Source organism: Castor canadensis, chromosome 4 (assembly GCF_047511655.1).
Source record: "Castor canadensis chromosome 4, mCasCan1.hap1v2, whole genome shotgun sequence".
NCBI lineage: Eukaryota > Metazoa > Chordata > Mammalia > Rodentia > Castoridae > Castor > Castor canadensis.
In genome coordinates this window covers 52,670,473-52,683,402 of record NC_133389.1, presented here as the reverse complement: position 1 = coordinate 52,683,402, position 12,930 = coordinate 52,670,473, and the positions used below count along the sequence as shown (strand labels likewise).

Genomic DNA, 12,930 nt, shown 5'->3' with positions numbered 1-12,930 from the left:
AAGAATTCCATCAGCCAGGTGTGTGGGATAGTGTGTTAGACATATTCTTTCCAGAGACTGACAATCCCATCAGCACCCTGGCCAGAGACGCTGCCAAAACAACTTCCAGGTGCAAGTGTGGTAGTGGAAGGAAAAGGACTTTGAAGCCAGACAAAAGTCTAGCCTTTAATCAACCATTAGCAAATTACTCCATCTCTCAGAGCCTTAGTCTTTTCATCTGAGTGGAGAATGAATGCTCTGTATATGAACTTACCTGTGTGGGATGCAGAATGTTCATATGGTCTGGAAAGTATGTGTGCCAGTGTAGATGTGGGTGTGTAAGCCTGAGTGTGGAGAGCTTTGTGTGTGTGTGTGTGTGGTGTGTACAGTCTGGCATTGGTGTGGAGTGTGGGTGTGTAAAGAATGTGAGGTGTGGAGAGCGTTGTGTGTGTAGACAGTGAAGACTGCAGTGTGCGGAGCTGGGAGTGTGTGTGTGCGCGCGTGTGCACGCGCAATGTGGGGCGTGTCGGCGCGGCACCCCGTGCGCAGTGCACGCGCAGTCTGGAGTGTGTGCGTGTGCACGCGCAGTGCGGGGCGTGTCCGCGCGCCACCCCTGCGCAGTGCGAGCGCGGATTGCGTGGCGGCGCCGGGCGGGCGGAGGAGGCGCCGGGACCAGGAGGCGGGAGCGCGCGGCGCCGCGGGGCCGCCCCTCTGCGGAACCCGCCGGGCAAGGGGAGGGCCGGGAAGAGGCGGGCGCCTGGCCGCAGCGCGCCGGCCCTCGCGGGGACCGCCGCGGACATGTGCAGGATGTCCTTCAAGGTGAGCGCTGTGTACTGCGGTACAATTGCGCGCTAGGCTGACGACCCGCATCCCGCACCCGCCCGTGGCGCCGCGGACCGGCAGGCTGGAGCGGGGCGCTGCCCGGAGTCCCCAAGCTACCGGCCAGGCAAGGAAGGAAGCAGTGGGGCTCAGATGCGTCCTGGGGCTCAGATGCGTCCTGCTGTGTCTGCCTCTCGTGAAAGGCTTCGACACTTAAGGCTGCGCAGGTCGGCTGAGCCCGGGTGGGCAGCAGGGCTGTCGCCGGGGTAACAGGGCCGGGGTGGGGGCGAGGCCGCAGGATCCAGACCCTCCCGCTGAGGGGCCAGTGCTGAGCGGAGCTGCATTTGATTACCTGGCGACCGTGTGGAAGGAGTCTGGTCTTAAAAGAGTTCCTTGAAGTCATTCCATTTAATCCCCACACTTTAGGATGAAAGTGGGGCTCATTGATTTGCCTGTACTGAACGGTTTTAATGGAATAATAGTTAAAATAGATTGAGCACTTAAAATGTGCCAGGCTGAACCGGTCCTCAGAAAGGTCTATGAGATGGTGCTGTCTGTGGCCCTACTTTTCTTAAAATGAGAAAACTGAGGCATAGAGACTAAAGTTAGTCTTCCACCAGAGTGTGTCTGACTCCAAAGCCACTGTAGTCCCATCTCTTGGAATAGCTCATGTGAACAGAGTAATTACCGGGCGAGGTTTTGCATGTTAGAAAGATCTCTGGCTTTAGTTGGCAGACCAATCAGGAGGGTATTGTCGTCTCCTGAAGAATGGTACTGGGCCAGGGCATAGGCTGTAAGGAAGGAGGGAGAAAGTAGATGGGAATGACTGAAATTTGTTTCAGTTGTCAGAATTCAGTTACTGGTGTTTTTCACTGAGTAAGGAAGGAAAGAGGTAAAGATAAAACGTTTGGTTTGAGAGAAAATTTTGAAGATGAATGGGAATCCCCATAGAAGTGTGATGAGTAGATGGGGAAACTTTGAAGGAAGTCCAGGCAGCAACATTAAGTGGTAATTGAACTCAGGAGGATGACCATACTTGCCTAGTGATGAGGACAAAATCTTCAAGAATATCAAAATCTAAGAATTAGGATAAGTGAAGCCCAGTGAGAAAGATAAGAAAAGTCGGAAGGATGTGCTATCACTTAAGCCAAGCATCTCTAGTCTTTCTGTAAAAATGAAGAGGGCCGTAGTGTTAAACACCATAGGGAGATCAAGCTAAGAATGGAAAAGTCCATGATTTAATAACAGAACAGCCACTGCTGACCTTGCCAAAAGCAGTGTCAGTGAACTGTTGTTAGGTTCAGGGGCCAAGTTGCAACAGCCTGAAAAGACAGTGGCAGAAACCACAACTGTAGGAAGCTCTTTCAAGAAATTCTGCAAGAAATGGGAATTTCTTTTTAAAAGGCAGTGGCTGCAGTAGGAATCCAGAATTGATCAATGGTTTGGGGGGTTTTGTTTTGTTTGATTTACATCTTTACATCTTTACAAAGAAACAGCATCTTTAAGTGGCAACAGACAATTAACAATATAAAGACAGATAACTCAATTTGAAATTGGGCAAAGGATCTGAATAGAACTTTCTCCCAAGATGTACAGATAGCCAATAAGCACCTAAAAAGATGCTCAACACCATTCACCATCAGGGAGATGCAAAATCAAAACCATAATGAGGTACTGCTTCACTCCCACTGGATGACTAATCAGCAAGACAATGACAACAGTTGGCAAGGATGTAGAGAAATTGGAACCCTCATACCTTACTGGTAGGAATTAAAAATGATGGCAATCATTAAAGAAAAAAAAAAACAGTCTGGTCAGTCTTCAAAATATTTAAAACACAGCTGGGCGCCTGCGACTCATGCCTGTAATCCTAGCTACTCCTGAGGCAGAGATCAGGAAGATCACCGTTCTAAGACAGCGCTGGCAAATAGTTTTCTATCTCAGAAAAACCCATCACAAAAAAAGAGCTGGTGGAGTGGCTTAAGTGGTAAGAGTGCCTGCCTAGCAAACTTGAACTCTAAGTTCAAATCCCAGTATTGAAACTAGATTTTATACCCAAGTCCCAAACTCCTGGGCTTCCATATGCCAAGTCCAGCCACTCACCCCTATATGCCAAATAAAAAGGCATGATGGAAGCAGAGAAAGGAGATTTATTACATGGCTTTCAACAAGCTGACAAGCCATGGAAAGAGGCAAAGTAACCACTCACCCCATCTTCAGCAGTCTTTGGGGTATAGACATGACCTATGTGGACAAGAGAACTGGAGGCAGGAGACAGGTATGCATAGTTAAATGGTCCTAGTCACAGGTGTGTTCTTTCTTTATTTGTTCTTTATTTCCTGATCTTTTGGACTCTATCCCTGTTCTGGACCTTAATCACATTTTGCATTTTCCCCCATTAATAATCGTTCTGCAGTGACATGTTTTTCTTCCTCCCTCTCTGAGGCCAGGGACTATGTATTGATTGCCATCATATCCTTCCCACACCTTAGATCAGTGTTGATGGTTTTTTTTTTCTTTTATTATTCATATGTGCATACAAGGCTTGGGTCATTTCTCCCCCCTGCCCCCACCCCCTCCCTTACCACCCACTCCGCCCCCCCCATTGATGGTTTTTGAATTAAACCTAAGTCAGTATCATCCCCATTTCTTCATGTCCCCTTCCCATCACACTTTGGTGATTCTCATGTTGTTGACCATTATCTCAGTCTGAGGGTTCCCAAGAAGAGTTCTGGAGAAGATGTTATCACTGTCATCACTTAAGGGGAGCAATCTGGTTCCCATGAGATGATTTCTCCTCCAGGGTATAGCAACATGATTATAGATAATTGTCCTCATTTGGAGGGATGGTTTGTCCTGCAAGGCTCTGTTGTCCTTTAGGGGGAGTTCCAGGCCCTTGTCATGAAGATGTTATTGATTATTCCTGTCCTTCCTTGATTCCAAGGTGGCTGTGGAAATACTGTTCAATGAGAAACTGAGTGACACTCAGAGAAGTAGGAACGAGAAACCAAGTGACACTCAGAGGAGTAGGAGAACTCAGACTTTATTTAATGCCAGTGGTCCCAGATGAGCTCACACTCAAAATTCTGGGCCCAGAGGAGTGAAATTACAGGATTCTTATAGGGCAGTGCAGTGAATCAGGTTATGGTGAACGTGCTGGTTGCTAATAGGTGGGCTCACATTGGGGGTTAGGGATCAGGGCTGTTTAGGTGGGAGCAGCGGGGGACCTGTGTTGGGAAGTCTGTTTACGGAAGGAGACAAAGAAAGGTAGGAATAGGTAGTTATCTCCATGTGGGGCCTTTTATCTTGGCCCTGGACCCATTTTATGGCTTAACTAGCAACTTCTCGTGTCCTTATAACCTTATAACCTGCTTTAGAGTGATCTTCCCGTTCAGCTGCAGGAGACAATGGTTCAGAGCAAAGGGCAACAGGTACAAAATGAAGACAGAGATGCCAAGCTTTTCTCCTGTGTTTAGTTCATTCATGACCCAAGTAAGGAAGTTCTTTTCAGCAAAAGCAGTTCAAGCACCTCTTATAATATCACCAAAATAAATAAATAAAATTTAAAACCACATGATTTAGCAGTTCTACTCCTAGATATATACCCAGGAGAAATGAAAACATATGTTCACACAAAAACTTATATATCCATTCATAGTGGTAGTATTCATAATAACTAAAAAATGGAAATAATCCAAATGTCCAACAAGTGATGATACAGTATGCTGTAAATAACATAGATTGGGAGGCTTAGACAACTGACATTTAGTTCTCACAGTTCTAGAGGCTGGGAAGCGCAAGACCAAGATGCTGCCAAATTCAGTTGTCAGGTGAGGGCCTTTTCCTGTCTTGCAGCTTGCCACCTGCTTGTTACCTGTTTCCCCGAATGATAGAAAAAGAAAACTATGGTGTCTCTTCCTCTTCTTATAAGGGCATTCATCCCATCATGGGGACTACTTTGTGACCTTATTCAAACATAATCTACCCCCAAAGACTACCACCTCCTAATGCCATCACATTGGGGGTTTGAACTTCAACATATGAATTAAAGAAACATTTAACCCACAACATTCTCTGACTTGCCAAAATTTATGACCTCATTGCCTGAAACAGCCCTACAAGTCTTCAACTCTGAAGTCCAAAGTCTCATTTAAATATCATTTCAATACTTTGGAACTAATAGGTATAGGCAAGTACTTTCTCAATGGAACCCCAGCAGCACAGCAACTAAGAGATAGCATAGATAAATGGGACTTCATAAAACTAAAAAGCTTCTGCTCAACAAAAGAACTGTTCTCTAAACTGAAGAGACCATCAACAGAGTGGGAGAAAATATTTGCAGGCTACACATCAGACAAAGGACTGATAACCAGAATATATAGGGAACTTAAAAAACTAAATTCTCCCAAAATTCATGAACCAATAAAGAAAGTGAACTAAACAGAACTTTCTCAAAAGAAGAAATTCAGATGGCCAAAAAACATGTGAAAAAATGCTCACCATCTCTAGCAATAAAGGAAATGCAGATTAAAACCACACTAAGATTCCACCTCACCTCTGTTAGAATAGCCATCATTAGCAACACCACTAGCAACAGGTGTTGGCGAGGATGCAGGGAAAAAGGAACCCTCTTACACTGCTGGTAGGAATGCAAACTAGTACAACCACTCTAGAAAAAAATTTGGAGGCTTCTTAAAAATCTAAACATAGATCTACCATAAGATCCAGCAATACCACTCTTGGGGATATACCCAAAAGAATGTGACACAGGTTACTCTAGAGGCACTTGCACACCCATGTTTATTGCAGCACTATTCACAATAGCTAAGATAAGAAAACAGCCAAGATGCCCACTATTGATGAATAGATTAAGAAAATGTGGTATTTATACACAATGGAATTTTATGCAGCCATGAAGAAGAATGAAATGTTATCATTCACAAGTAAATGGATGGAACTGGAGAACAACATTGTGAGTGAGGTTAGCCTGGCCCAAAAGACCAAAAATCGTATGTTCTCCCTCATATGTGGACATTAGATCAAGGGCAAACACAACAAGGAGATTGGACTTTGATCACATGATAAAGCAAGAGCACACAAGGGAGGTATGAGGATAGGTTAGACACCCAAAAACCTAGATAGCACTTGTTGCCCTCAATGCAGAGAAACTAATGCAGATACTTTAAAGTGACAGAGGCCAATAGGAGAGGGGGACCAGGAACTAGAGAAAAGGTTAGTTAGAGAAGAATTAACCTAGAAGGTAACACACATTCACAGGAAATCAATGCAAGTCAACTCTCTGTATAGCTATCCTTATCTCAACCAGCAAAAACCCTTGGTCCTTCCTATTATTGCTTATACTCTCTCTTCAACGAAATTAAAGATAAGGGCAAAATAGTTTCTGCCTGGTAGCAAGGGTGTGGGGGGGAAAGGGAGGGGTTTGGGGAAGGGTCGGGGGAAGGGGAGAGAAACGACCCAAACATTGTATGCACATATGAATAAAACAAAAAATAAATAAATAAATAAATATCATTTTAAGGCCCACATTACTCTTTTAAACTTAGAGTTTAAATGACTAGCTGGGTGTTGGTGGTTTGCACCTGTAGTCCTAGCTACTAAGGAGGCAGAGATCAGGAGGATTATAGTTCAGAGCCAGCCCAGTCAAATAGTTTGAGAGACCCTATCTCAAAAAAACCCATCACAAAGGGCTGGTGGAATAGTTCAAAGTGTAGGCCCTGAGTTCAAACCCCAGTACTGCAAAAATAAAATAAATCATTTCAATCAGATATGGGTGACACTTGAGGTGCAATTCTTCTTGAGGCAAAGTTCTCTCCAGCTGTGAGCGTGTGAAAGCAAACAACTTAAGTGCTTCCAAAATGCAATGGTGGGACAGGCATAAGATACACATTTCATTCCAAATGAGAGAATTAGGAGAAAGAAAGAGGTGATAGGTCTCAAGCAAGACCAAAACCTAGCCAGGCAATTGCCAATAGATCTTAAGAGAGGAACGTAATGAGTACCCTTTGGATTGATGTGCTGCCTTCTGTACTCACTAGGGCTGGGGTCAAGGCCCTCAAGATTTGGCAGTTTGACATATGAATCTGCAAGGGTTACAAACACTCAGTCCATAGCATAGTACATCCATACCGTAGGATATTATTCAGCAATAAAAAGGAATGAAGCACAAATGCATTCTATAAAGAGATGATCCTTGCAAACAGGGAGCAAGACCACATATTGTTTGAAATGTCCAAAATAGGCAAATTTATAGACACAGAAAGTAGATTAGTGGTGGTGAGTGGCTGGGGGAGAGAAGTGAATGGGATGTGACTGTTAATGGGTAAGTAGGTATTAGGTTTCTTTTAGGGATGATGAAATGTGCTGGAATAGATGGTTGTGATGGTCATCAAATTGTATTCTTTGAAAATGATGCACAGAAGACATGCAGGAATCTTCAGGTGTTGGGGTTCTTGGGTCCACTCTGGGAATGAAAGCACAGGTGGACTCCAGCAGCAGAGGTCAGAAAGATTTTATTTGTAGAGAAGAGAAGAGAAAGGCTGAATGGGGGCATCCAGGGGGACCTGGAAACCAGTGGTCCTGTGGGTCAGGTTGGAGATTGGGTTTTATAGCATTTTTTGTATTGCCCAAGGGTGGAGATGTCTCTCAGGTGCAGACAGACATTTCCTGGGAAGGAGAAGTATCTCCTTGTTCAGTTATCACCTGCAGCTTCCTGCAGTCTGTCCTTCAATTCCCCCCTCTCAGTGACCGCCTGAACTGCTGTTAGGGATAGGGATGAAGAAGTCTATTCAGTGACGGCTTCTTGTTGACAGGGGGTGATGAAGGGGCCCGCAGCATCAGGGCTGACCGTGAAAGAGTTATTGAGAGCACTGCAATAGTAGGTTGAAGTGAGTTTTTTTCACTCCTGTTTACTACTGAACCTAACTGGGCTAACTAGGGGTGAAGAGAGATGCAGAAAGGACACAGGACAGACAGACAGACAGAAAGTTGGGGCCAGGTGTGTTGGGCACTTGGATGGAGATACACAACAGCCTCATTGCTTCTATTCTCTATTAGTCTCTTCACTTACTCTGCTTCTTTTCTCTATCTTTATTCTTTAAGGCCTTACTCTTGTACAATTCTTCAAAACCTTGTTTCTAAAGTCTTTCTTCTTTCGTCTTTAAAACCTCACTTCTAAAGTCTTCTTTTCTATTCTTTAAAGTCTCTTTCCTTAGACTCGCTCTGTCCCATGTTTTCTCTTAGCTTTTCTAAAGCCTATGTATAAAGTTCTCAGTGCAGACTTGCACTGTCCCTTGTTCTCTCTTTAGCTTTCTTAAAGTCTCAGCCCTCACATTTGCAGACAAACAACAGCAGCCACACAGTCCCCTCACAAGCTGCCAACCAATTCTATTAACCCCTCTTTAGCAATTCTCCTTTAGCAGTTCTCCTTCAGCAATTCTTTTCCCTTTAGCCATTCTTCCCTTCAGCAATCCTCCCTCCAGCAATTTCTCTTCAGCCAAGAAAACCCCCCCTTAAAAAACCTCCCCCATCCAAAAAGCCTCACGTTCTCCTTCAGCGAATCTTTTATACCCAGTGGTAAACAAGGAGGTGGAGCAGCAGTTCTCAGGGAGGGGCATGACATTGTAACAGGAGAAACCTGCATTAAACAACCTAGGAAAAGCAGCTGAGTTGCATCTTGCCTTCTAGCTCTCTTATGCAGCTGGGCTCTGCCACATCTCAGCCTACAGATTATTTGACATAAACATCTTAGGAAAAGCATCTTATTCTTGTCTTATTCTGCAGATGGGGTTGTGCAAAACTCAGCCTACAGAATATTAAGTACAAGTGTGATTATGTCCTCATAGGTTTCTCCTGCTCTGCTCCCCACAGTAGGTCATTTTTATCTTCATTAGAGGCATCTGTAGTTTGATGGATTCTACGTGAGAAGAAACAAACTTGACAAGGAAGCTTAAAATGCAAGGCCCAAACACAGTAAGAGAATAATGGCAACTATAGTCCCCAGAAAGGGTAGGAACCCTGGGCGGGAACCAAGATTTTATTTGGTGCCATACCTGTGTAGACATCTGAGTTTTGAGGGGCTGTTCCCGGAGCCACTTAACGTGTTGGAAAATGAAATCTGCAGATTCCTCTACAAGCCTGAGGTGCTTATATATGTGCAACAGTAAGTATTGGTAATGGCACATATCCCTCTTGTTTAGCCAAAAGAAAACCTAGGACCAGGTTGTGGTCCATGACCATACATGCAAGGGATGACAAAGACCTTTGCATGTGCTTAATGGCAAGGCCTACCTGGTCTGAGGTGCCTTCTACTACTTTGGTTAGGTTTTTTGCAGTTACATGATTGGGAATCACCCCATGGCTGATTTTAGCTAGGGCTGTAATCAATGCTGTCATCCCTAAAACTATTAGAGTAACTTACCTTTTGAGTTTAAAATTTTCCCTAGGTCATGTCAGGTGTAGACTGGCAGGAGCCGGTTTAGGACCAGTTTTTCAGCTTTAGGCAATAGAGGGCTAACTATAGAGACTGCTCAAAGATGTCCTGGCCATCCCTTGGCTACCTGATCTAATTCTTTACTTAATGGCCCATTGGCTGGGGAGTGATGCCCTGGAGCTGAGTCACCACTCCCAGGGCCAATCCTCCCTTTTTATAGACATATCCTGTACTGGGAGACCAAGGACTGGAGCTGTCATAAGGGCCTTTTCTAACTGGTGGAATGTATTTTCTGATTTGTCATCCCATTTAATAAAGGGCTGGGGATCCTTTTGTGTTTCCTTAAGGATTTGATATAAAGACCTAAATATGTAACCCTAGACTGACACAATTGGGCTTTTTCTTTAGAGAGTATATATCCTCTATCTGCTAGGAAGTTTAGTAAGGATTCAGTGGCTCATGAAATGATAGGCTTAGTTAGTTCACAGAGGAGGTCATCTACGTATTGTAGTAGAGTGGCTCGTGGATATTGCCACTCTGCCAAGTCTTGGGTTAGAGCCAACCCAAAGAGACTGGGGCTGTCTCTGAATCCCTGGGAGAGGACAGTCCAGGTGTCCTGTCCAGCCTTTAGTGTGGCAAAGATAAGTTGACTTTTAGGATGTAAGGGAATGCAAAAGAAGGCATCCTTTAAGTCCAGGACAGAGTAGTAAGCAGTACCTGGAGGTATTTGGGCTAAAAGTATGTAGGGATTTGGAACTACAGGGTGGAGAAGCGTTACTGCTTCATTGATCAGACGGAGATCTTGGACTAGCCTCCATTTGTTAGGTCCCTTCCTGACACGAGAATGGGAGTGTTATATGGTCTGGAGCATTCTATTAGCAGTCCCTGTCTTTTTAAGTCTTTGATTATGGGAATTAGCCCCTCCTTAACTTCTGATCTTAAAGGATATTGTTTTTGATGGGAAAACCAAGAGCGGTCCTTGGGATGAATTAGGATTGGGACAGCTGTTCATGTCTGTCCCATGGTATGTCCATCTGTCCACACTGTGGGGTCTACTTGTTCCTCTATCAGGGCAAGCAAAAGTACTCTCCTGGAGGTAAAAGGAGCTGTTCCCCCAATTTAGATAGAAGGTCTCACCCTAGCAGAGGAGTAGGGGTTTCTGGGACAATTAAAAAGGAGTGACAGAAGTGGAAATCTTCCCAGGAGCAGGCTAGAGGCTGATTGAAATAATGCTCTAGGGGCTGGCCTGATATGCCCCAAACAGTAATTTTCTTGGAGGACCTGGGTTCAGGAGAGAAAGGAATAGCTGAGATGCTGGCTCCAGTATTGGTAAGGAGGCTGACCTTGTGCTTTTCAATAGTAAGTATTGCCTGGGGCTCCTCTGCTTTTATTATGGTTACAGGAGCCTGGATGGGAGGCCTTGGGACCCATCATTGGGTGGGAGGCTCTGGTCTTGGTTCCCCTGGGAACTGAGGACAGTGTGCCTTCCAGTGATTTCCCTGGCAAATAGGGCAGGGTCCCGGAGGTAGCTTCCTCTGGGGGCACTCCTAAAATGGCCTGCCTGTCCACATTGAAAACATATCCTCGGGTTTGGACTCTGTCCTGGAGGAGCCTCTCTGAGCACTGTGATCAGAACCTTCTGCCATTTATCCTTTCTCTTTTCCCTTTCCAGGTCCTTCTTTTCTTTTTCTAAGTCCCTATTACAGTATATGGATGTGGTTATATGGACCAATTAGTCTAGATCTCTGCTCCCTTCAGCCACCAGTTTTTGAAGCTTTCTACAGATATCTGGATCTGACTGTGTTAGAAATTTATCTTTTAGGATGATCTGTTCCTCCTGTGACTCAAGTAAAATGTTGGTATACTTTTGTAAAGCATCCTTAAGTCTCTGTAGGAAAGCTACTGAGGTTTCTAAGGGTCCTTGCTGTACAGCCGTGACTTGGGAGTAATTAAGCGGTTTTATCTTGGCTCTCCTTAGACCCTCAAGAATGCAGTGGATGCAGTGGTTACAGGTCCTTTCATCCTTGTCATTTTTAGGGTCCACTTAGGATCATACCTAGGCACTGCCTGATCTCCTGCCAGAATTGAGAATTCGGGTTCCCTTTTAGGTATCCAGTGTCTTTGTCTTTCTTTTCCCTCCCCATCCTCCTCCTGTGAGGGCCCAGTACAAGACAGGCCTGTAGAGCCACATTTATCTAAGTGATAATCATCCCCAGCTATAACTGCCTGATCTAGTACTTGTTGTTTCTCTAGGGAAGTAATGGTCTGGGATAACAATAGCATTACATCCTTCCAACTCAGTTCAAAGTTTTGGCTGACTTCTCTGAATGCCTGGATGTACTGATCTGGGTTTTCTGTGTAATTTCCTAGATCCTTTTTTATTTCTTTAAGTTCACTTAATCTAAAAGGAACATGAGACCTATCCCCTCCAGGAATTAACTGGAGGGGGTAGAGTCCAGTAGGATGATGTTGGGGACATGAGGTAGCTGGGTAAGAGGGTAGAGGGGGAGCTGATGGGGCATCAACCAATCTCGTCAGGGTGGGACATATCCCCTGTGGCTCCCCTGGAGATTTTATTTCTGTCATGGGGGAGGCCCCCTTTAACATTATTGGGGGTCCTTGAGCATTAGATGGGTTTTTTGGTTCTGGTTCCTCAAGGGAGTTTGGGGGCTTTTGTAAAGAGTCACCATGGTCTGGGTATCTAGCCTGCATTTGCTCAGTCATTTTGGGTGGTTTCTTAGGAAAAAGAAAAGTTGACTATTTAGGACTTCAGTCTACTTCCCTCCTTTTTACAGAACATACCTAATTGAAGAATGGTATTATAATTAATGTTTCCTCCTTCTGGCCATTTCCCCCCATCTCCCAGAGGACACTGTGGCCAGGCCTGGGTGCAGTAAAACTTGAGTCACTTTCGTTAAAGACTTTCTGGATCAAGGTCCTACCTGTTTTAGTAAGCAGGCAAAAGGGGGGATCCTTCTGGGATCCTTGAAGCTTGATTCCCCATCTAAAAAGGGAAGCAAGGGATAATTTATCACCTTAACAGAGCTTTTCTCCTTTTACCTAGGCATCCTCAGATGAGGAGATACTCTACATGGGAGAGGGCGTCCCTCTCTTCCATGCTCTCCCACCACTGCCACCTGTGGCTAAGGTCATGGGGAAGACATTTAGGTACGTCTGGCTGCAGCCATCCCACCAGAGTGCCCCCTGATCAATTTTTTTATCTATTTGTTTTGATTTGCTTATTTGCCTTGCAACCCTGGTGCCTGGTTCTCCTCTACCAGCTGAAGGCTTGTAATTTAAAAACAACTCTATCAAAGTAACCAAGAGGGTTTGCATGGCCAGAGGGAGGACCCCTGTGGGGGCATGGATGGGGACTCCTGGTGAAGTAGACTTTTGTCCCCCTATATATCCTATGAGACATATATATTTACTATGAAAAGAGAGGGAACATCTGAAGGCATTGTTTTTTGTTTTGTTTTTGCTGTGGTAAGGGACAAAAAACAGAGAAGACCATTGAGGTCTCTATCCCTTTAACTGTTTTTTTCCCTAAGGACAGACTACTTAACCAGATAAGCCCAAGTTAGAGAGTAGCACTTTCTGGTATCTGTCATGGGGAATATAGGTATCTCTCCCAGACTCAGCTGAAGAAGGAAACCCACTGCTGCTTAGAACAAAGCAGGGAA

General features: G+C 44.8%; 1 protein-coding gene across 6 annotated transcripts in view; it reads left to right on the top strand.

The window, feature by feature from the left end:
* Nucleotides 1–709: 709 nt before the first annotated feature.
* The window catches only part of Ankrd29 (ankyrin repeat domain 29), a 76,884-nt gene continuing 64,663 nt past the window's right edge, over nt 710–12,930 (top strand). For 2 of the 6 annotated variants that reach the window (XM_074070174.1, XM_074070171.1), the window contains exon 1: nt 710–798. In XM_074070174.1, the coding sequence (XP_073926275.1) occupies nt 778–798 (21 nt within the window). In that variant the 5' untranslated portion in view covers nt 710–777. Of the gene's footprint in view, nt 799–12,193; nt 12,416–12,930 lie in introns of those variants that run through there. The other 4 variants (XM_074070175.1, XM_074070173.1, XM_074070172.1 and 1 more) reach the window with 4 other exon arrangements.